The sequence below is a fragment of the Cyclopterus lumpus genome, chromosome 13 (assembly GCF_009769545.1).
Source record: "Cyclopterus lumpus isolate fCycLum1 chromosome 13, fCycLum1.pri, whole genome shotgun sequence".
In the NCBI taxonomy this organism is placed as follows: Eukaryota; Metazoa; Chordata; class Actinopteri; order Perciformes; family Cyclopteridae; genus Cyclopterus; species Cyclopterus lumpus.
The window spans coordinates 3190951-3212692 of record NC_046978.1 but is presented as its reverse complement, the minus strand read 5'-3'; the positions used below and the strand labels follow the sequence as shown (position 1 = coordinate 3212692).

Sequence of the window (21742 nt, the reverse complement as noted above, 5' to 3'; positions counted from 1 at the left end):
AATAATTAGTAGTAGGCAAGGACATTGACATGGACTAGTGGAACCGGGGATCGAAATGCTGATTCTCAGATTGAAGGACCACCCTATCCAACCACTGAGCCTCAGTCACCCACACAACACATAGAATTGTTGGTTGGTTAAAAATAAAATGACATAGTAGCCATTCTTTTTGGAATAATATCACAGTTAAATGTGCCTTCCATTATTTTGTTATATAATAGAATAAATAGAAAAATGCAAACAACTAAGCTGTTAACAAACTACCTAAAATAGCATCATTATTTTCTATCAATAAACGGCATGGCTTGAATCTGAACTTTTACTGGGATTTACTAACATCTGCAATGGTCAGATATAACTTTTTCTTTGTGCTCTCTGTTCCAGGTATGGGTGGTGTTGGAGGTGTCGCTGGAGCTGGTGGACTGTATCCAGGCCAGGTGCCAGGAGGTATGATTTCCAACAATTCAATTTCAATTCAATTCAATTTATTTTATATACCCCAAAATCACAAATTACAAATTTGCCTCAGAGGCATTTACAATATGTACACATACGACATCCCTGTCCTAGGACCTCACAGCGGATCAGGAAAAACTTCCAAAAAAACAGAAAAAAAATGAATAAACCTTCAGGAGAGCAACAGAGCAGGATCCGTCTCCCTGGATGGACAAAAGCAATATATGTCATGTGTACAGAATGAACAGTGTTACAGAGTTACAACACATTCAATGAATATGACAGAAATTATGCATAAGGAATAGTAGGCAAGGACCACGATCCAGATTTCCACAATCCATGTAAACAGAAGGAGGAAGCGAGGAGGGGCATCAGCAGGGCCACGGAGGCAGGAGGCCGGCCCATTAGGCAGGAGATAGGATGCAGGAAGTAGGGGCAAGGAATCAGGGGGCAGGGCCAAGGAGCCAGGACCGGCTCCAGAGACAGCCAGGTCCAATGGACCCTGTGAGGCGAGAAGGCACAAAGATTCCGGGGAAGAAGTAGAGTTAGTAATGTGCAATGAAGAGACGTGAATTTGTCCATAAGGAGAGAGAGAAGAGGAGAGAGGAGAGGAGCTCAGTGTATCCTAAGATGTCCCCCAGCAGCCTATAAGCCTATAGCAGCATAGCTAGGGGCTGGACCAGGACAAACCTGAGCCGGCCCTAACTATAAGCGCTATGGAGGGACTTACATGGAGGGACTTACATGGTTGAAGTTTATCGAGCTGGTTGGTTTCTTCTGGCTTGATCGATTGATATAATTGAGTATAATCTGCATAACCATGAAAGTTCACGGAGTGTTTCCTGATAATATTGCCTAAAGGAAGCATATATAAGGTAAATAAAATTGGTCCAAGCACAGAACCTTGTGGAACTCCGTGACTAACGTTGGTGGTCATTGAGGCTACATCGTTAACAAATACAAATTGAGATCAATCTGATGAATAGGATTTAAACCAGTTTAGTGCGGTACCTTTAATGCCAATCGACTGATCTAGTCTCTGTAATAGGATGTCATGGTCAATGCTGTCGAATGCAGCACTAAGGTCTAACAAAACAAGTACAGAGATGAATCCTTTATCTGATCCAATTAGAAGGTCATTAGTATTCTTTTTTACCAGTGCTGTCTCTGTGCTGTGGTGTTTTCTAAATCATGACTGAACAAAATACATTAAAAAAATAAACTGAAAGTCTATTGCCATTTTATGTTGGAGGACAACCATTATAAAGTTAACAAATTAATTAATAACACAATTAATACCTAGTAAACATTTGGGATCCACAGAAATAAATAGAAAAATGCAAACAACTAAGCTGTTACCAAACCACCTAAAAAAAGAATAATTATTCTCTATCAATGAACTACATGGCTTGAATCTTAACTTTTACTGGGATTTACTAACTTCTGCATTAAGTATAATTTTTTTCTGTATGCAGGATTGAGACCTGGGGCCATCTCACCTGCTCAGGCTAAAGCTGCCAAATATGGTAGCCTACCACATTCAAGACAAGTTGCGATACATTAGTACAGAACGTATAAGTGTCTTACTAAAGTCTGTGCTCTCTGCTCCAGGTATGGGTGGTGTTGGAGGTGTTGGAGGTGTTGCTGGAGCTGGTGGACTGTATCCAGGCCAGGTGCCAGGAGGTATGTTGCCCAACAAAAGGCATAAAAAAATAAACTGAAAGTCTATTGCTATGTTAGCCCCTCCCCCAACTCAAAGCACTTTTGACACGACATGTCATCATTCACCCATTCACAGACGTTCATACATTGATGGGAGAGGCTACCATGCAAGGTGCAACCTGCCCATCAGGTCTACCTAATCATCCATACCCATTCATACACCGCCAGAACAGACACATTGACATGGACTAGCGGAGCAGGGGATCGAAAAGCCGATTCTCAGATTGAAGGACCACCCTGTTCGACCACTGAGCCTCAGTCACCCACACCAGACATAGAATTGTTGGTTGTTTGAAAATAAAAAGACATAGTTTGGGCGACTGTGAATCAGTGGTGAACAGGGTCGTCCTTCAATCAGAGGATCAGCGGTTCGATCCCCGGCTCCGCTAGCCCATGTTGATGTGTCCTTGGATAAGACACTAAACCAAAATTGCTCCCATAGCCTACGGTATGTGAATGTTAGTTAGTCCTGATGGGCAGGTGGCTCCCCCCATCAGTGTATGAATGGGTGTGAATGGGTGAATGATGTCATGTAGTGTTAAAGCGCTTTGAGTGGTCGGAAGACTAGAAAAGAGCTAGGTTCATTTACCATTTACCATAGTTGCCAATCTTTTTGGAAGACCACAGTCAAATGTGCCCCATTATTTTCTTATTTAGACTATCTCGACATGGCTAACCGTTATTTTTTTGGACTGTGTGATAGAGGAAAAACAAGCTGCACAAGTAAAGTAGCACTATAGACAGGAAGTTGATGAATGATCCTCTTTCACTGTCATCTATACACTTTATGTTGCAGGACAACCATGATCAAGTTAACAAATTAATAACACAATTAAAACCTGATAAATGCTCAGGATCCACAAGAAATACATAGAAAAATGCAAATAACTAAGCTGTTACCAAACTACCTAATAAAGCATCATTATTCTGTATCAATGAACGTCATGGCTTAAATCTGAACTTTTACTGGGTCTTACTAACCTCTCCAATGGTTAGATATAACTGTTTCTTTGTGCAGGATTGTGGCCCGGGGCCATCTCACCTGCTCAGGCTAAAGCTGCCAAATATGGTAGCATACTACATTTATCACCAAGACAAGTTGTGTAACATCAGTACAGAACATATAAGTGTCTTACTAAAGTCTGTGGTCTATACTCCAGGTGCGGGAGGTGTTGGAGGTGTTGCTGGAGCTGGTGGACTGTATCCAGGCCAGGTGCCAGGAGGTACGATGTCCAACAAAAGACATAAAAAACTAAACTGAAAGTCTATTGCCATGTCGACAGCCTCATGATTGAAAAATTAATTGCTTTCTTTTTATTTTTTCTTACTCATCCTATGCTTCCCTATGCTTACATTTTGTTTACAGCGGGATATGGAGCTGGGTCCAAGGCTGCTAAATATGGTGAGAACTTTCATGTTTTTTGAATTCATGAAGCTCATTTAAAATCATCTTTTTTCTTGATTTATTTACTTAATCTGTACCTGAAAGTTATTTAATATTTAGTTAGGTTTATTAAAAAGCTCTCTCTCTGATCTGGAGGAGTACCAGGAGGAGTACCCGGTGGAGTACCAGGAGGAGTACCCGGTGGAGTACCGGGTGGAGTACCAGGTGGAGTACCGGGTGGAGTACCGGGAGGTGCACCAGTGGTTGGTGGATATTCACCAGCAGCAAAAGCTGCTAAATATGGTAGGCTGTATAAATGGCATGATCATATGCATCTTTTTTTTTTACTTGACATAATGTTGTTATGTGAGCTCAAAAATGTGTACTCATGTCTTCAAAGCATAACAATCTGTATACTTTGTGGAGTAAATATCAGCTGTAATTGTGTTTTTCTTGGCCTCCCTTTGCCACATTGAAGGACAAGGAGGGACAGGAGGACAGTTAGGGAGCGGAGGACTCGGAGGAGGTGGAGGATATTCTGCTGCTGCCAAAGCTGCTAAATATGGTTTGCAACTTCTTTTGTCAAATAGAGGTAAAATTCAATTCAAAGCAGAAACATCATTATTCTTTTTTGCTTCACTAAAATCTCTCTTACAAAAGAGATCCTGATCTCAATGGCATTACCTGATTTATTAAAGGTTGTATCTATACTATGTATAGTACGTAGATGGAATATAAATGTATGGATGGAATACATTTGCTTAATTTTAAACTATTAGCATAAACAGTAATACTGGCATTATGTTTTACTGCAAAAAAAGATGATGTTGCACTCAAAGACTGTAACTGAACAACACGAGGCTGACTCATCCAATGTTTATGTTGAAATGTGAATATTAAATGTTTTTAACCCATGCTGCTTATATGGAAACTAAAACTAAAGTATTTGTGGTGGTGGTAATTGTTCTGAAAGTATATACAGTACCACACCCACACAAGGTGTGTCACTGTACTCACAAAAGCATCTTCCTATTTGCTTTATTTTAACTTTAGTTTTTCGCAGCAAACTAATTTCAATGGAGTATATTTAACCATGCAGCTTGTTTTACATAAAAAGGCTCATTAGTTAAACTTGTTTTCCACAGGAGTAGCCACAGGAGGATTTGGAGGAGCAAGAGGATTTGGAGGAGCAGGAGGATTTGGTGGAACAGGTGCAATCGGAGGCACAGGTGGATTTGGTGGACCAGGAGGATTTGGAGGAACAGGTGCAGTCGGAGGCACAGGTGGATTTGGTGGACCAGGAGGATTTGGAGGAACAGGTGCACTCGGAGGCACAGGTGGATTTGGTGGACCAGGAGGATTTGGAGGAACAGGTGCAGTCGGAGGCACAGGTGGATTTGGTGGACCAGGAGGATTTGGAGGAACAGGTGGATACTCAGCTGCTGCCAAAGCTGCTAAATATGGTCATTATAAATTACTATTATCAAATCTCAAATTTTTCATGTGTTTCTTTTGGGTGTATACTGATTCCTGGTATCCAGAGATGTCTGAGTCAGATAATACCAAAGCCAGGTGGAAAGCCAAGCCTCTGAGATTGAATACAGAGGGGTTGAGCAAAGGTCTGGCCATGTTTTTTGTTTTATAGCTTCTTTTTAAATGCCCATCAACTCCATTGTCCTGGCAATGCTCAAACCTGGCAGCCATTACAACTTAAATTCAGCCTGCTTGATGACACTTTCAGCTGCAAAGCCAAAGAGAAATAAGTGATACATTGCATACATCTGCTTATGCACTGTAAAAAGGAGAACTTTTCATTTTTGGCAGCAAACTCATTTCAATGGAGTATATTTAACCATGTAGCTTGTTTTACATAAAAAGGCTCATAAACTTGTTTTCCACACATGTAGCCACAGGAGGACTAGGAGGCACAGGGGGTCTAGGAGGAACAGGAGGACTACGAGGAGCAGGAGGAATGGGAGGAGCAGGAGGACTGGGAGGTGGAGGATACTCTGCTGCTGCTAAATATGGTAACTGGAATTCAATTTCTGTTAAAGAAAAATGACATATACATATATATATATATATATATATATATATATATATATATATATATATATATATATATATATATATATACCAAAACCATTGCATTTTAAGTAGTATGTTAAGTGAGTGTGCATGATTACATCATTATTTGTTTTCCATTAAAGGTCCAGGTGAGGCAGGGGCAGTTCCAAGTGGTGGTGCAGGTGGAGGAGGACTTCCTGGAAGAGTCCCCTTTTTACCAGGATATGGAAGTAAGCATGCCCCACAGACCTTTGATCTACCTGAGTAATAATATTAATTAGTTTTTTAATCTAACCTCTTCTGGGCATGTTGTTTTGCAGCTTTGGGGGCTGGTGCTGTACCTCCTCAATATGGTGAGACTGGTGTTTACCATTTCTAATTACCAGTGTAATGATTACCAGGTGTGGCATGACGTATTTATCTTGTGCAGCGCTGGTCTACTCAATATTACATGAATTCCAATGTTCCAATTACGAGTTTTGGAATATTGAGTCTTAAATGCATAAATAATACTGTAGATTTAATTTGGTTTCCTTAAATGACAGCAGCTTTTCATTCCTAACAGTGTACCAGAGATTAGTTATTTATTAAATCCCAAACAGGAGTCCCAGGAGCAGTCCCAGGAGCAGTCCCAGGAGCAGGCCTAGGAGGAGGCGCGGTTCCAGGGGGAGCAGGGCAGGTACTTCCTGGTGGCGGCTATGGTGGTAAGTCATCCAATTGATATATCGGAGTAGACGTATCGGAGTAGATGAAAAGGTTTAGCACAATGAGAGTGTTTCTACTGCTTCTGAACAATTTGATCAAATTAATTCTCCGTCACAAACCTAATGTTGCCTCCTCGCAGGTTATGGAGCTGGTGCTGGAGTGAAACCCCCAAAGTATGGTAAGATCTTTTCTTTTAGTAGTTTTTGTGAATATCTTTTGGCCAATTGGAATAATCATCTGAGTCCTCTTGATGCTTTCTGGGTCTTAGCCTTAGACCATTTGTTGCACGTGTAAATATAGTATGTTGTTAAAGGTGCAGGATTTGGATAGTGTAGTACTGAGAGTATGGAGGAACAATAATTGCTGTAACTTATTCTACTTATTTTAAAATGTTATTAATTGTTAACTAATAAAGGTATCTACTTAACTGCCCTTCAATAGGAGTTTCAGGAGGAGCTGGAGCAGGACGAGGCACAGAAGGACTGGGGCGGGCAGGAGGAGTACAAGGAGGTGGACAATACTTTGCTGCCGCAAAAGCTGCTAAATACGGTAGGTGAAAACAGCACGAAAAATACAGCCTGAGACATGTCTTCTGAAATGAACTCTGACAGGACGGTTACAATGTTCAAACTGAATTAGGAGTTTCAGGAGGAGCTGGAGTAGGATTTGGGACAGGAGGATGGGGAGGGACAGGAGGAGCAGGAGTAGGTCCTGGTTTTGTTCCAGGACAAGGAGGTGGACAATACTCTGCTGCCGCAAAAGCTGCTAAATACGGTATAATAAATAAGCACGCAAATATCACACATTCATAAATGCATAACTTGATTCGGATTCTCTTACTTTATCAAATCCTACTTAGATTTTAAACTACACATTCATACTCATTTTATTATGTATAAATTTAGGTAAGACACAATTTTTATGTATTGTACAATTAATTTAACTTGCTTTACTTTCCTTAATTAGGTGTTACAGGAGGAGCAGGGTTAGGAACAGGAGGACTGGGAGTTACTGGAGGAGTTGCACCGGGAGGAGTTGGGGCTGAAGGTATTGAATGTGCAGTGTGTGTGGAAAGGCAGTAGAAGTACTATGATTAGTCCTCATACAAAGTGACAAAGTGTTTCAGGATAAAGATGTTGATGAGGGTGTGTTTTCATGCAGGATATCCCGGCGGTGTGAAGCCACCAAAATATGGTGAGAACCTGGTAATCATACAGTCATCTTGTACTAATGAAAAAGTAATATTTCCTAAATCACCTGCTGACAATTTCCATCCAACCTCGGTAAGGTGGCCCATACCTGATTTCCCAGTTACATGCCCAGATGTTTCACCAAAGCTGTTTGTGATGTAAAGTAGCAGATAACAGTGGCATCAGTTTGCTGACGTCCTGTGTGCCTCTGGCAGGAGGCGTCACTGGAGTAGGACTTGCAGTGCCAGGAGCTACTCCAGGTGCAGCTCTCAGTGGTGGCCCAGATGGTTCTGCTGTCTTGGTGCCAGGTAAGTTGAAGAATGCAGTTTCATTTTTCCTTTGATAAACATGTTTTTATAAGTTTTACATTGTGAATGACTTTTTTTCTTCTTTTTCTTTTCTTTTACAGCGAAGGACGCGGGGCCTGCTGGAACTCCTAAACCAGGTGCAGTGACTCTGCATTTCCTATAGGACATTTACTGTTCACACATTTACACCTGTATATTTTAACTGTAGCTATAGAAAGGATATGGGAAGGAAAGCACAAATTTCCACTTGTATTTGGCAATTGCACTCTACCTTGTTCCATTATGTATCCCCTCTACATTGTTTCACCCACTTCCTGCCCACAACACTCACATGTTGTTTTTACTGCTAGTGCTACCAGCAATTGACCACCTCTAGCTAGCAGCCTCCCCACTGTGGCTGTGTCATAATCCACCTCACAGCTTCTGCCTTTTCTAGTCTCGCTCACTCTGTGCCTGTTAAAAGTACAATAGATGAAACTGGAACCTGTTGTCTTTTGGCAGAGCCCACCCCTATTGTCGCAACTGGCAAGACCCCAGAGGTCCCACGGCCCAGTAAGACGTGCTGTTTGCATGAAACCTTTGACCATGAAGTGAAATCTGTGGTATCTGATATATATTCAATTGTAGTTGAGTTGTAATGTATTTCCCATTCTGGTGTAGTGTGGGACAGTCCTCTCAGTATTTGATAATGTTATCGTTTCTCCCAAAAGAGAAAGAATCTTGTGTTTATTCAAATAAGTCTTTCGCAGGTCATCGTTTTAAGCATTATCCAAATTTAACATTTTAAGGATTACAGATTTAAATCTTAAAAGCACAATCTTTGATCCAATCTGCTATATGTTTGTTTACCTGTATTAAATTATTCAATATGAAAACATACTAAGAATTTATATGGCCAGTAATTACTTACATTTTCATATTTTACAAATTAATGATTGTCTGGATATTATTGTAAATATTGAAATATTGTTTGGACTGTAGAAATCTTATTTTCCGAAATAATATACTGCTTAATTTTGGGAGTGTAAAGACAGACACTATGATATCACTTCACCAACCGTCGACTACTTGTCCTGTACTTTTACTTTTACTAACACTAACACTGAGCTTGATTGATTCATTTCATGCATAAGATAGCGGTCATTTCTGGACAATGGCAAATCTAATGCATTCATTTAGTAGACATTCAGAAGGAAGAGATGGATACGTTAATGCTGGAACTTAATTTTACCACAGTTGCTTGCTCTCAAATGTTTAAACAGTTCTTTTGACAATATGAATGCTTACATTTCTTCCTGATCAGTTTTTATGTTCAAGTTCTACAGCGGGGGATTTTTTAATTATGTATTTCCTGGGTTTACATTTCATAAAACCATTGCCATGATAATAATGTGACATTTTATCTCCACTTTTATATGGGTATGAATGCAAATGAACTGTGAATCCCCTGCTATAGAATACTAGTTACGTACTCCTGCTGTCTTGACACTATTTGTTGTGTCATCTTGAATGCTTGTTTTATTTATTTATTTGTTTTTCCCATACCTTCCTTTTTTATAATTTGTTATAGTTTAATCATTAACACTGTATATTTAATTATTGTTAATGTGACTAAACCAAACAAACTGTGTGAAAACAGGCGGTGGGTCATATTTTACATTATTTAATTATTAAATAATGTATTATTATTATTAACCTGTTTTAATAATTTGTTTTGACAGTTGCAGGTGGAATTATTCAGCCTAGTGGTAAGTTTTACACAAATAAATAATTTTTTTTAATGATCATTATACTGAATATATACTTACTACACACAGCGGAATTTGATGATACTTTTTGTTATTTCACAGCTGGCACAAGTGTTGGTAAATATGTCACAACATTTTTCTTCTCATATTACAATTTACAACAAAAAAACTCTAAATAATTATTTTGCACATCTTGTTATCAGTCAATCGATAAATGACCAATACTGTGTATTTATTCGTCAAAGGTGGAGCAGGTGTTGTAGCTCCCTCTGGTGGTAAGAGCAGTTTTCCTTTTCTTTTGCATCTGAATTCTATATGATCTATTAATCTACTTACAATATTCTGTAATATTTGTAGTAAATGTAGTTTTTTATGTCTAGGCTTTATTTATCCTTAATGAGATTGCTCTCCCTTCATCAGTTACCATATTTTATGCAGGATGTTAACTGATGTAACTCTTTCCTGTGTTTAGTTGGTCCATCAGGCCAAGGTCAGCATGGTAAGTGTAAACAATCTGTTATTACCTGAGACTAACTAATGTAACAGATATGCGTCACACTATGATATCGACTAATCTCATTGTTGATGATGAAAAATGATCACGAGTCAATTATTATATGTACGAGAATTAAATGTTAATAGAAATCTGTTTCATACATGTAATCAAAGTAATTTAGTTGCAGTTGAGTCTTAGAAACATCATACAGTTGAACGATAAACCATTCTTTAGTATTAATACTATATTTGTATTCAGTTGTATTTCTTTCACCTTAAACCACAATAGGTCCCTTCCATTTGAGATGGCCTGTCTTTCTCTGATGTGTATGTTTTTGTCCTTTTGTCTTCATTTGTATTCTTTAAAAACATGTTATACATAGCTCATGTATTAGTTTCTTCTCTCTTTTAGTTGCAACCGGAGTCCAACAACCTGGAGGTAGGCCAATATTTATACTTTTATTGATTTAAGAACTCCATGTTGTTTTTAGCCCTTGAGCTATGTTTGACTTACAGACTTACAATTGTTTTAAATTATTTACATGTTAATACTGCTCCTTGAGTCATTATGATCACAACCTGTAACTTATGTACCAACCCCTGAACCCATTGTAAGAACAGCCATATCTCCTGCTTTACACTAAGCTTGCAGTTCTAAACCACACTTTTTTCAAAACACACATCCGTGCTTTAGCAGTGAAGCTAAAACACATATTGACATATTGTTTTGAATGCAAAGTTTTATTCTGCAGGAGATGTGTGGAGTTTTTCCTTTTGTGTGTAGAATTCAGAAAAAATGAGGTAAGCTTTCAAAAACTGTAATGTGGTGCAATACATCCATCTGGCCACACGGTGGAGACAAAGACAGTGAACAGCTGTGGTCAATAGTCCCGGCTGCAGTCAGTGGCTATAATAAAACTGAACGTTGCTGTTTCCAGGTGTTGGTGTTGGCACTGGTGGCAAAGCACCAAAACCATTCTTACCAGGTAATGATGGCGAACAAATCATTAGTCATAACTGATCTGTACAATATTGTACTCGTTGCAACATAACCCACTTTCTCCTTCTTGAGTCCCGCAATGCAAATAGTTGATTTTGCTCATTCCACGGCCACACTATCAACATTCATGTTCATTTAGGGACTGAATATTCAGTATTACTTTTTATAAAAAATATCTATCTGACTCTGCAGCAGAAGAAGAGCACAGGTGTGGGACTACCTGTTAAATGATTCATAATGTCTTGACAGAAGTGAAACCCAGTATTTGTAAATATCTACCCACTTTCATACATCTAGATTTGTATGATTTGTCAATGTATTTTTATTTGTCTTCATTTCTAAATCAAAGCATCCTAATGATGTTATCAATACACTTTGTATTATCTTATTTACTGTTATAGATCACGCTTTCACAGACTGTATTTATCTTACTGTGCACATTCTGTCTGGACAGTTAATGACTCAACTTGAATCAATAAAAACGGCGGTAATATATGAGGAAAAGCTGCATCAGGCCTTTCACCTTCTCAATTACACCTCCAGTAGACTGAACGGTGCATCAGCAGGTTTGCAGTTGTACAGTATTTCAGCTATTCTGCACTATTTTACCTGAGATTGACTCGAGACCTAATGTAAGGTGTTTTTCCTGCATTTCATTTAGTCCATCTCAATCAGTCAAATATGAAGATAAATCTTATCGTTTAAATTTGGTTGGCTGCAGGAGCATCGATATAGCACAATAAAACAAACCAAGAAACATTGAATAATACTGTCTATAACATACATTATAGGGTCAAATACATGTTAAAACATTGGACACTATCAAGATAAAGTAACAATACATAGTACATATACTTTTGAGTGTAACAGAGAGGGGAAGTATTGTGGCCTTCATAACATTATGAATGAAAACAACAAACTAATAATCTCAAAATGAGACGATTGTACCTGAAGTCTACATTAAAGTCTATTTTTATTTTTTAAACATCATAACTCAATAACTAGTGCAGTGCTTTTTCATTGAAGCTATTCTAATGGGAAGATGTAGCTGCAGAGGATGAAGCCAGCATGAATGATTGTAATGAGGAATATTCAGTTAAATCACAATCAGAATTGTTTATTTGCTTCTGTTTCTGTTTTGACTGAATATTCCTCATTACAATCTTCACACTTCCAGTCTTCTAACACTTTTACTCCATTTGTGCAGGAGCAGGTGTCGGTCCAGCCGGAGGTGGCTATCCTTATGGTGGAACCTATGGAGGCGAGTTCCCTGTTTCTACAAACATGCATAGTTGTGGATGACATTGTAGTGGCTGTGGTTTCTATCCTGTCTGTGCTTCAGTTCCTCGTGGTTCTGAGGCCGTATCATGTGTGGTTTCTATGTGAAGGCTCATACACTGTTGTGTTGTGCTTTATATCTGTGGGTGGAGCAGGAGCAGGAATCCCACTGGCAGCAGGTGGTTATCAAGGTCAGAACTTTTTTTCTTAACCCCATAAAAAATAGACACAAGTGTCAGTTATTGGGGAAACATATAGCATAAACACGTATTGCCCCTTTCATGGTAAAATCATTAAAAAAATCCTTTCGATGTATATATATATATATATATATATATATATATATTAAAAGATTTGTTTAAACCTTGCCGTTTCTTGAATGAGGCAGCCCCCGACACAAACTGTAAACTACTTTTCGTTGTCATCCTGATTCATGGGGATACAGGCCATATCATCATGGTTATGGCCAGGGTATGTATGAGAGGAGAGGAGGCTGACAGCACTGCGACACAATGTTCCCCCGACTTAAAAAAACAAACTAGAACGTTCTGCCCAGTGCTCAAAGTGACGGTTGGTCAGGAGATCGCATCGCACCGCACTTCCTGTGCAGGAAACTGCACGCCGATAAGTTTTTGTATGGGGCTTAGTTTCAGGAAGGAGAAACCTGCTGGATACTGTGATGAAGGAAATCAACTGATGTTTTCATTTTCCAGTTTTTATGTACAGGACCGCTATGGGAGAACTATCTAAGAGAGTCTTAACTACCACATCTAAGCCAAAGCTTTTTCTCTTGTGACAGGTGGGTTGACTTATCCTTCTGCAGTTGGAGGTGCTGGTGCTGGAGCTGTACCACCCAGACCAGGTAGTGTAACAGCACATGGAAACATAAAGAAAGTCCTATTATAATTGGAAAAGCTCTTTTGGCAAACAGATGTTGGCAAACATTGTACATGAAGATCCATAATGATCCCTGCTTCCCACTTTGATATTACTAGAAGATTTTGTTGTATAGTTAAGAATCTAGTGTTAGACATGTTTTGTTTCCTTTTATCGTGACAGTGATTCCGCGAAAGAAATAAGAATGAACGTATTGACATTTATTGTATTATTGAAGCTTTTGCAGTATGACCATAATCTATCAAGTATTTTATGTGCCAAAAGAAAAACGCATGTATTAATGAAGAATCCAGCTCCACCAAAGGCAGTAATCCCTGAAGTATCACAGTACCATTAGGAATTTGTACACCAAGCGAGTCAACAACACAGCATTTCCTGATGAAGACTGATATCTGTTATAGTTATACTGTATGCAACATCAAAGTGTGACTGGTTGAAGATAACTCAAATCCCCGGAGATTCCTGCCCTGAAAACAAAACTCTGCCAGAGGACGTTTGGAAGAGGTCATGAAAGTGACCTCATCTGAGCCACTGGCTAAATGTCACTTCAGGGATAGAAATGACAACAGCTATAGAAACCAAAAATCTGATAATGAGTTATACCCACTGCACACAAAGTCATAAGAATAAACACAATATCTTGATTTATTTATTTGCTTTTCACTTGAACAGGCTATGGCAATCTTGGAGGTGGCGGTGTCTATCAGCAAGGTGAGGAGCGCCGCATGCTTGTTAGATATTGATTTGCTCCTTTCCTCCTGTATAACTAGCTTTTCTTTTTTAAACAAACAAAAGAAGACATAACAGGGGGTTAATATGGCCCACATTTCACTTCAGCTGTCCACAACACACTTCACACATTTGAGAAGTGTAGCTTCTGGTCTTTCCTCTTCCTCGCCCATCAGTGAGGATGAGTGTAATCACACAGCAACAGCCGACCGTTCATCCTCCTCTCCCTGCCCCACAGATACTATACAGGCATTAACACCCATAGCCCTAATCCTCCTCCCAATAGCCAGAGAGATATGTGTCTGTGTGAAATGCTTCCACGGATGGTTTAATAGCTTTCCTCATTTGCCAGTAGAGAAGGGAGCTTTGCCAAAATGTGAATCATTATTGGATTCCATAAAAATAGGTTGAGCTGTCATATTCTCTGTATGTACTGCATCTACGAGGTTATTTATTCACAATTAATCTGATGATGTTTAATGCTACTAGATTACCTGGTAACACTTATTATTATATTGAATGGTCAAACTCATGTTGTCAGTTTACACACTGGTAACATTGTACTGTCAATGAGTCTCCATGGTAACTGCTTTTTCATTTTGCAGGTGTGGCTCCTGGTTATGGAGGAGGTTACCCCCAACAGTACTACCAAGGTACTGGTGCTTCTCCTGTGCACATGTTCTCTGCTGATGAGTCAGTATAGAGACAAATAATATTTTTTTGTGGTAGACATAATTTCTAGTAGTGAACTTTGGGGACCATCGGTTGTGTCATAAATCAGTGAAAGGACCCGACAGACAACAGAATAGGGTCATTTATCTTAAGGAGGTGGAGGTAAAGGAAGAATACAGTAGTAGGATGCTGTGTGTGTATGTTTGTGTGTGTGTGTGTGTTTGTGGATGTGTGCATACATGTGTGTGCGTGTGTAAGTGGGTGGGTGGATGTCTGGTTGGGTGGGCATGTGTGGGTGTGTATGTGGGTGTGGGTGTCTGTGTGTGTGTGTGTGTGTGCGTGTGCTCTTGTTCTTGTTTAGAAGAGCAGTAGTGTAGTTTCTTGTGATGTAAAATGCATAAAAAACAAGCAATGGTTTTAACATAATAAGTAGGACATCGTTTTTATTTGGTTTATTGTTGATTTTGATTTATTTTCAAATTCAGTATAGTTACTAGTTACTGAACGGTTTTTAAACCCTTTTCATTCATAGTTTGTGATCATTGTTTTTGCTGCTGCTGGAAGTCAAACATGTAACCAAATACATTCGCCAACCTGCCTCCATTTAAATTATTCTCATCCAATTATGGAATCCACATTTTAAACATATTAGTTTATGGCTCATGATTTATTTTACCATTTTGCCAGTTGACATGAGAGCTTGCAACCTCGAGATATTTCCAATACAATTTGAGATGAGATGATTAAATGTAATCATGAAAACACATAGAAAGCACACATAGAAGTCATACATATAAATTATTCTTATTGATGTATTTAGCTCATGCAAGCAGTAAGGGCTTTATATCCTATTCATTTTTAATATCTCAAACTGTAAACATGGGAAGCTGACTTTGCAAAAGAGAATTGAATAATGATGACCTGCCTTTTTCTCCTCCGAGCACCTAATTACAGAGCGATGAATTGGATTACGATAGACAAGGGAGCAAATAGAAATTATATTGATGTTTAATCTAATCTTCCTCCCATTTGCAAAATACATCAGAAGATTTCTTTTTCTGTTTTAGAGGTCATGCTATTCAAATGGTCAAAGTGACAAGCGCCATCCCTCTGCTAAACTTGAACTAAACAAAACAGGGAAAGCATCACTGTTTATGCAAATCTGGTTACTTGAATTCACTGACAGCATCTCTGGATCAGACAGCTCAGCAGATCAAAGGGACATGTGATCTATTACTAATGTCCACAGATTCTCCTCACCACTTGCTGGCCAGGATAAATACTGTATATCAAGCACTGTGACAGATCCAAAGAGGTTTCGTCCTGGCATCCCTCTAATGGTGCTATCTCATCTCTCATTTGTCTAGGTGGATATGTTCCAGCCCCACTGACTCCTCAACAAGGTACGAAACACACATCTCTCCATGCACCCAAAAACCCCACATTAGAAAGTGATAATAACTGGTATCAGTCATAAAAGTGTCCCTTGCACCTCAACGCATTTTCCAATTTCTCTCTCCGCTCGTTGGCAACATGTCAGATTATTTGGATGAGATTGGAAAAGGGTGGGTTATCACCGTGTGTGCCTGTCAGTGCAGATGGCACGGCACAACCAGCACAATGAACTCATGATAATCTGCATTTTCCTGAACATCTGAGATTACGAATGGTGGGATTATTTTATAGAAACACGTTTGGTTTCTTAGATAACTAAAGTCACTGCTTTGATCTCTCACAGTATCTGATGTATCGACAGCTTTCGAGGGCACCTGTGTGAATGTACTTTGAATTATGAATTAATTTAATTATTTTTCCCCTCAACGGTTTGTGAACCAGTTTCCTCCCTCAGCCCAAAGACACTGTTAGGTTGAGCGGTTACTCAAATTGCCCGCGCAGTATGTTTGAATGTGAGGATGAATGCTTGTGATTGACTGGATGGATGGATCCCACGTAGGATTACATCACACACAATAATACACCATATTGCCTCCACGGATTGAGATTTAAATTAAGAAAACCAATCAGCGGAGCTGTAAAGAAAGAAGTTGGTTGACTCTTACACAGATAGGAATTTACAAATTCTCTTTTATCAAATGAATGAAGGCTCAGCAGCTGGACATCATTATTAATAGTTATATACAATATGGTGTGGCTAATCCTTGTTATTTTCAATTTAACAGGGATATGAAATCATGCGTTGCTACGTTAACAGTGAGACGGCCCTGATGGTATTTCATGGGAAGACTTTTGTGTGAGCCAGTGACATCATACAGTCTGATTATTATGAACCACAGAGGGGAAACTATTATTGCAGCCCTTTACTTAACATCTCATACATTTAAAACATTTAGAAATTTAATTTCCAAACATTTGACAAAATATTCAAAACTCAAGGTCTACTTACTAGCATTGCTGATTGTGAGATGTGGTTGAAAGCTCTGGAAAACTCTAGTAAGTGGACCTTAAAGGGGTGACATGATTTCCTAGTTTCCGTCATTAAATCAATCCGTAATGTAATATACAGCACCGTCTGTCTTTAGTGTATAACAGCTTCTCTGGGAGGCTTGTGAACAGTGTAGTTGCCGTGTGCGTGCTGTGGTCGAGCACCACACATCCACGAGTCGTAAACTCCACTCGGCCATAACAGCAAGGTGGACATGTCAGGTCATTAAACATGTATACAGCATTAGGGTGTGTTTAATTAAAGTAATTAGCTGATTCATTTGTTATTTGTGATGTTCTTCAGCCAAAGCAGCAAAGTACGGTCCATTGCAGGCCTTCCTTGGTGGTGCAGGAGGAGGAGGAGGAGGAGTCTACAGAGGTAAAAGAACGTTTACTAACTCCAGTCAGTTTGACCAAACAACATAGGCAGGCTGCATAAAAGAACAGTTGTGTGTGAACTGGCATTATCTCCTGTGAATTCTTAGAAAAGGCTGACCTGTAATCCTGATGTTCTTTGCTGCAGGTGGAGTTGCAGGATGCCAGGGCAAATACTGTGGCCGGAGGAAGTAGAGGGTCTCTTGAGACCCAGTGTGACCTCAACACACCATGGTGCTACTGCATGATCTAGAATGTACATTTTATATGCAAACAAACCCCATTAGAAAACATATACAAATGTTTTCTTTTGTTTTTCACATACTTGACTTCAACGTCTGTTTTTTATACAAACCCACCGACCGAGAATTTTATACACACTCTGATGTGACGTATGTTATTGACAGTGGCTTTAATCAATAATGTGGTCAAGTTAATCAGCTTTAACTCCCCGTACTTCACCAACCTACTTAGAATATAAAGAGTGTGCGTGTACGTGTAACCATGTGTTGTTCATGTGCATGAATGTGTATGTGTTTCCTGTATGATTGTACTGTTGTGCGAAGGACTGACTGGATCATCGACTGTCAATGTGACCTATGAATGATTTCTCTTTTTGGTTTTAATCATAAAGCAAGGTGATCTGTCCTCAGTGTCACAGCCCACACTGTCGCACCTCGCTGTGCAGAGCTTGTCATCTCTCTGACATGACAGAGGCGTTGGGTTGGTCGAGGCTCGTCCAAAACCTGATGAAATCAGTGTCGTCTCTGACTCCCCGTCTTCTCTGCTGCTATTTTTAGGCCTGCTGGGTATAAAGCAGCAGGAATTGGGGTTCTGGCCAATCCATCTGCTCTCAGTATATTTGCTGATTCTAGTTGCTATGCAGTTCAGTTTTCTCTGCATTTTTAATGTTGCTAAACTTGAGATGTATGAAGAGCAGTTTCTGCTCTGAGGAACGACATGCTGAAGACGTTACAGGATGTTTAAAAACCACGGGGAAGCCTTACGAGTAGATTAAAATGTAACACAGATACTACTCTGGCATTTACATTATGTGTGTGAATGTGAATGTTTCATTATGTGTTCTGGATAGAGCGCTTTAGTCTGCTTCCAATGTTTAGTCTCATTGCAGCAGTTATTTACATTTATGTAACTTGTCATTACATGATTATTCAAGATTTTTTTTCAGCATTCTTTGACTCATAGCTTTATTGTTATTAGGAATGTGTGAACATAAAACCAGAACAATCATTTTCTTTTGCATTTATTCAGTGTTTAGAATTGTAATACAGAAAAAAAGACTTTGTTTAATGGGAGAGACAAAGTGTTAATGTAAGGCATGAGCTCCCATTGTTCTTCATTTACTTGAGCTGCTTTTAAAAAGGCTTACTGACCAAAGGTCCATGAGCGCTGTTGCCAAGTGCCCCCATCTCTTTTTGTAAGTGTGTACTGTATTTTGTACTAATTTGATGAACGCTGGCTCTAGTTCCTTCACTCGGTGCTGTGTAAGAAATGTCTATTGGCCTCGCTGGGTCAGACCTTGTCTTATGTGCTAAGGGATACTCTTCATCTTTATTTAAAACTGTTTTTATAAGCGGGAACAGTGTGGTTTTGCACTTTTTATATTGCCACGACACACATGTGACTTGTTCCTGGAATCCAGCATGTATTTTCTTCATTAAATAACAAAATATAATGTGTTAAAAAGATCTTGCGTTGTCCTATCTGTTTTGGTTTGTTTTTGTTTTTCTTCATGAGTGCATTCCACGGCAGCAGCAGTTTGTCCGGTGAGTTGATGAAAACCACCTGGCTCCGAGTGGGCTGGTGGTTCAGCTAAGCACATGGTACAACGCGATAATATCTCATGTGCCAGTTCTGTTGCATCTCAGTTCTGCCATATCCCACATTGTTTGTCCCACTAGGCAAAATTAATCAGGAACCATCAGATTTTGTGTATTTTAAGATTAGATGTGTGAAAAAGTTGGGAGAGCTCCTCATTGTAATGACAACAAACCGATTAGGGGCAGACATTTTGCCTCAGCAGTAATTTAACTGACTGTTGTTGTGCCAGCTGGAAATAATGAACTCATGTGGCTGTTCTCTAAAGATCTCCTGGGAGAACCAATGACCCATGATCTGCATCCTGTAGAAATAGCTTTCACCGTTGTTCCATCAGCAGAAGTCTAATACTGTCCCACTTTAAAAATAGTGTCACTGTGGAACTGCAGTATAATGCTGTAATACACGTCTGCGCTGGTACTATATAGTTCTACAAGAGAGTGACTTGGTGGAACCAATAATAATTGGGAAGATGCCCGTTGTCTAGTTGTTCTTAAAAGAAATGATTAATTTAAATTCGAGAACTTTTTACTTATTTCTCCATATTTGTTCAATTGCTTGCCTGTAGACAATCCCACATTTTAAATGTTCAGCCTTACAGTGAAAGATTCAACTAATTTCCCATTGTACACCTTGCTTTCAGTGCACATTGCAGCTCATCCGCTGAAATTACAACCAATTGTACCACTTGCAGTACACATAAACTGCTTGTATCTCTTACTCTTTAATTTCACAAGCAAAGGGGGGGAAACACATGCATTGTTTAAAAAAAGCTATGCTTTTCTGTGTTTATGTTGTTCTTGTTTCCAACAGAAAATATCAGTAAAACAAATAGAGGTTCAATTTACTATTTTGTCATTGCTAAGCCCAACACAGTGGCGTTAACTGCACTGCACGGGTCCCCCTCCCCGGCCCTACAGCGATGCATTAATTAAAGCAGGGCGTGTTCCTGGTTGGCCGGCTCGCTCTCCCTCTCCCCGGCTCCGCGGCTTCATTGGTCAGCAGCTCTCTTGAATGAAGCGCCGCAGAAGCGCGCATGCAGCCAGGAGGAAGCCGTGTGGGCCGCTGCAGGGAGGGACCGAAGCACAGCAACACGACCGCTGGGCGGGCTGCGGTGGTGGTCGGACACCGGTTATCTGTCGACCTGAGGCGGCTGGCTCTCTTCCGGAGCTCGGTGTCGGAGAGTAAATGAGGTTGATGCTGCTCTGCTGCACCTGGAAGGACGAACGCATGGGAGAGGAGGAAGGTAAGGAGCCGCCGGGTGTTAAGGAGCGGCGGGGCGGGACATCGGAACGGATGCGCCACCCAAACTGGCTGTTAACATCATGCTTTCAACTATTTCTCGTACTTTGGGTGTCGCTTATTGTCAGTCCCACACAGACAGCAGTGTCGCACTGGTTGTATGTGCAGCGTCAGGCTGTGTGTCCATATTGTGTTGCACCTGAAGCCATGTTTTCTCTCTCGAGTTGATGCTCCCCTCATGTGTGGATGCAGCGGTCACCCTCAGGCCATGCACAGTAGGCATTTGATCTGGGATGTACATATGTGTTGTGCTTGTAAACAGCGAGTTGCATTAATAAACTAAAACCAGGACTACGGTTTGATTCATGCAGAATTACACCGTTTTAAAAAGGTGCAGCGTGAAGTTATTGTCCTGCCAAACATCTTCCAAAGGTCCGACAGAGTTGAAGTGATGAGGAGCTGCAGGTTCTTTTGGCAAAGGGACATCAAATAGCATCAACATTAAATGATCGCCAGATATCTCTGGTATTGATTTAATAATTGCTCTCAGTAGATGATAACACCGTTTTATCTCAATAATTTGTTGTGAGGAACATTAACTGAAGAAATCATTCTAGCACAATAGTGTTCACCATTACATTACATTACATGTCATTTAGCTGACGCTTTTATCCAAAGCAAATTACAGTAAGTCCGCAGATTGTGGTTGTGAGATGGTTAACTAATATATTCATGTGACACAAAGCAATGCTCTTTTATTTTTCTTTTGTTTCATTTCAAACATATTTTTGATTTAACTGGTCAGAACTAACGCAAGTGGATATTGTTTTGTTTTAGTAAATGGTGGGAACAATTGCTCGAGAACAAGCTTTGGTGTAATAATTTGTGTATTACTGTAAATATTTGGCAAGTACCTGCGTTAAGTTACAGTACATTCAGAGTTACTATTGTACTGTCACTGTCAGTCAGGTTTGATCTTGACCTTTAATGTGATGACTCACTGTGCAGGAGGAAGTGCTGCAAGAGTTTCTGTGAGTAATGAGTTGGGAGGGTTGGGACACCTGCACAGGTTACACAGTGTGTGTGTGTGTGTGTGTGTGTGTGTGTGTGTGTGTAAAATGCAGGTGTGTTTGTGTGCCTTTACTCAGATATTTGAGTCCTCTCTGAGACCTTTGCAGACAGCAGAGGTCCAG

The 21742-nt window shown here is 39.8% G+C and overlaps 3 protein-coding genes and 1 long non-coding RNA gene across 4 annotated transcripts in view; all 4 read left to right on the top strand.

The window, feature by feature from the left end:
• The first annotated feature begins 4486 nt into the window (after positions 1-4486).
• On the top strand, positions 4487-5524 carry LOC117741737 (zinc finger protein 853-like). Its single transcript, XM_034548955.1, has 3 exons — positions 4487-4519; positions 4714-5025; positions 5470-5524. The coding sequence occupies exons 1-3, from the start codon at positions 4487-4489 to the stop codon at positions 5482-5484; spliced, it is 360 nt and encodes a 119-aa protein (XP_034404846.1). The 3' UTR covers positions 5485-5524.
• Positions 5525-5534: 10 nt separating this feature from the next.
• Positions 5535-12377, top strand: LOC117741736 (elastin-like). The gene is made up of 19 exons (XM_034548954.1): positions 5535-5589; positions 5773-5859; positions 5950-5982; positions 6232-6333; positions 6474-6512; positions 6776-6883; positions 6974-7108; positions 7301-7381; positions 7496-7528; positions 7740-7832; positions 7934-7969; positions 8334-8384; positions 9554-9580; positions 9683-9697; positions 9826-9855; positions 10053-10079; positions 10488-10514; positions 11014-11061; positions 12283-12377. Exons 1-19 carry the CDS (start codon positions 5535-5537, stop codon positions 12375-12377), a joined length of 1122 nt encoding a protein of 373 aa, XP_034404845.1.
• A 583-nt stretch (positions 12378-12960) lies between these two features.
• On the top strand, positions 12961-19127 carry LOC117741069. Its single transcript, XR_004610677.1, has 6 exons — positions 12961-13215; positions 13923-13961; positions 14585-14632; positions 16019-16054; positions 17398-17472; positions 17617-19127. It is a non-coding gene; the product is annotated as an uncharacterized LOC117741069 (long non-coding RNA).
• A 1173-nt stretch (positions 19128-20300) lies between these two features.
• The window catches only part of limk1a (LIM domain kinase 1a), a 43762-nt gene continuing 42320 nt past the window's right edge, over positions 20301-21742 (top strand). Inside the window, exon 1 of the mRNA XM_034548774.1 lies at positions 20301-20553. Coding sequence (XP_034404665.1) covers positions 20496-20553 — 58 coding nt within the window. The 5' untranslated portion in view covers positions 20301-20495. The remainder of the gene's footprint in view (positions 20554-21742) is intronic.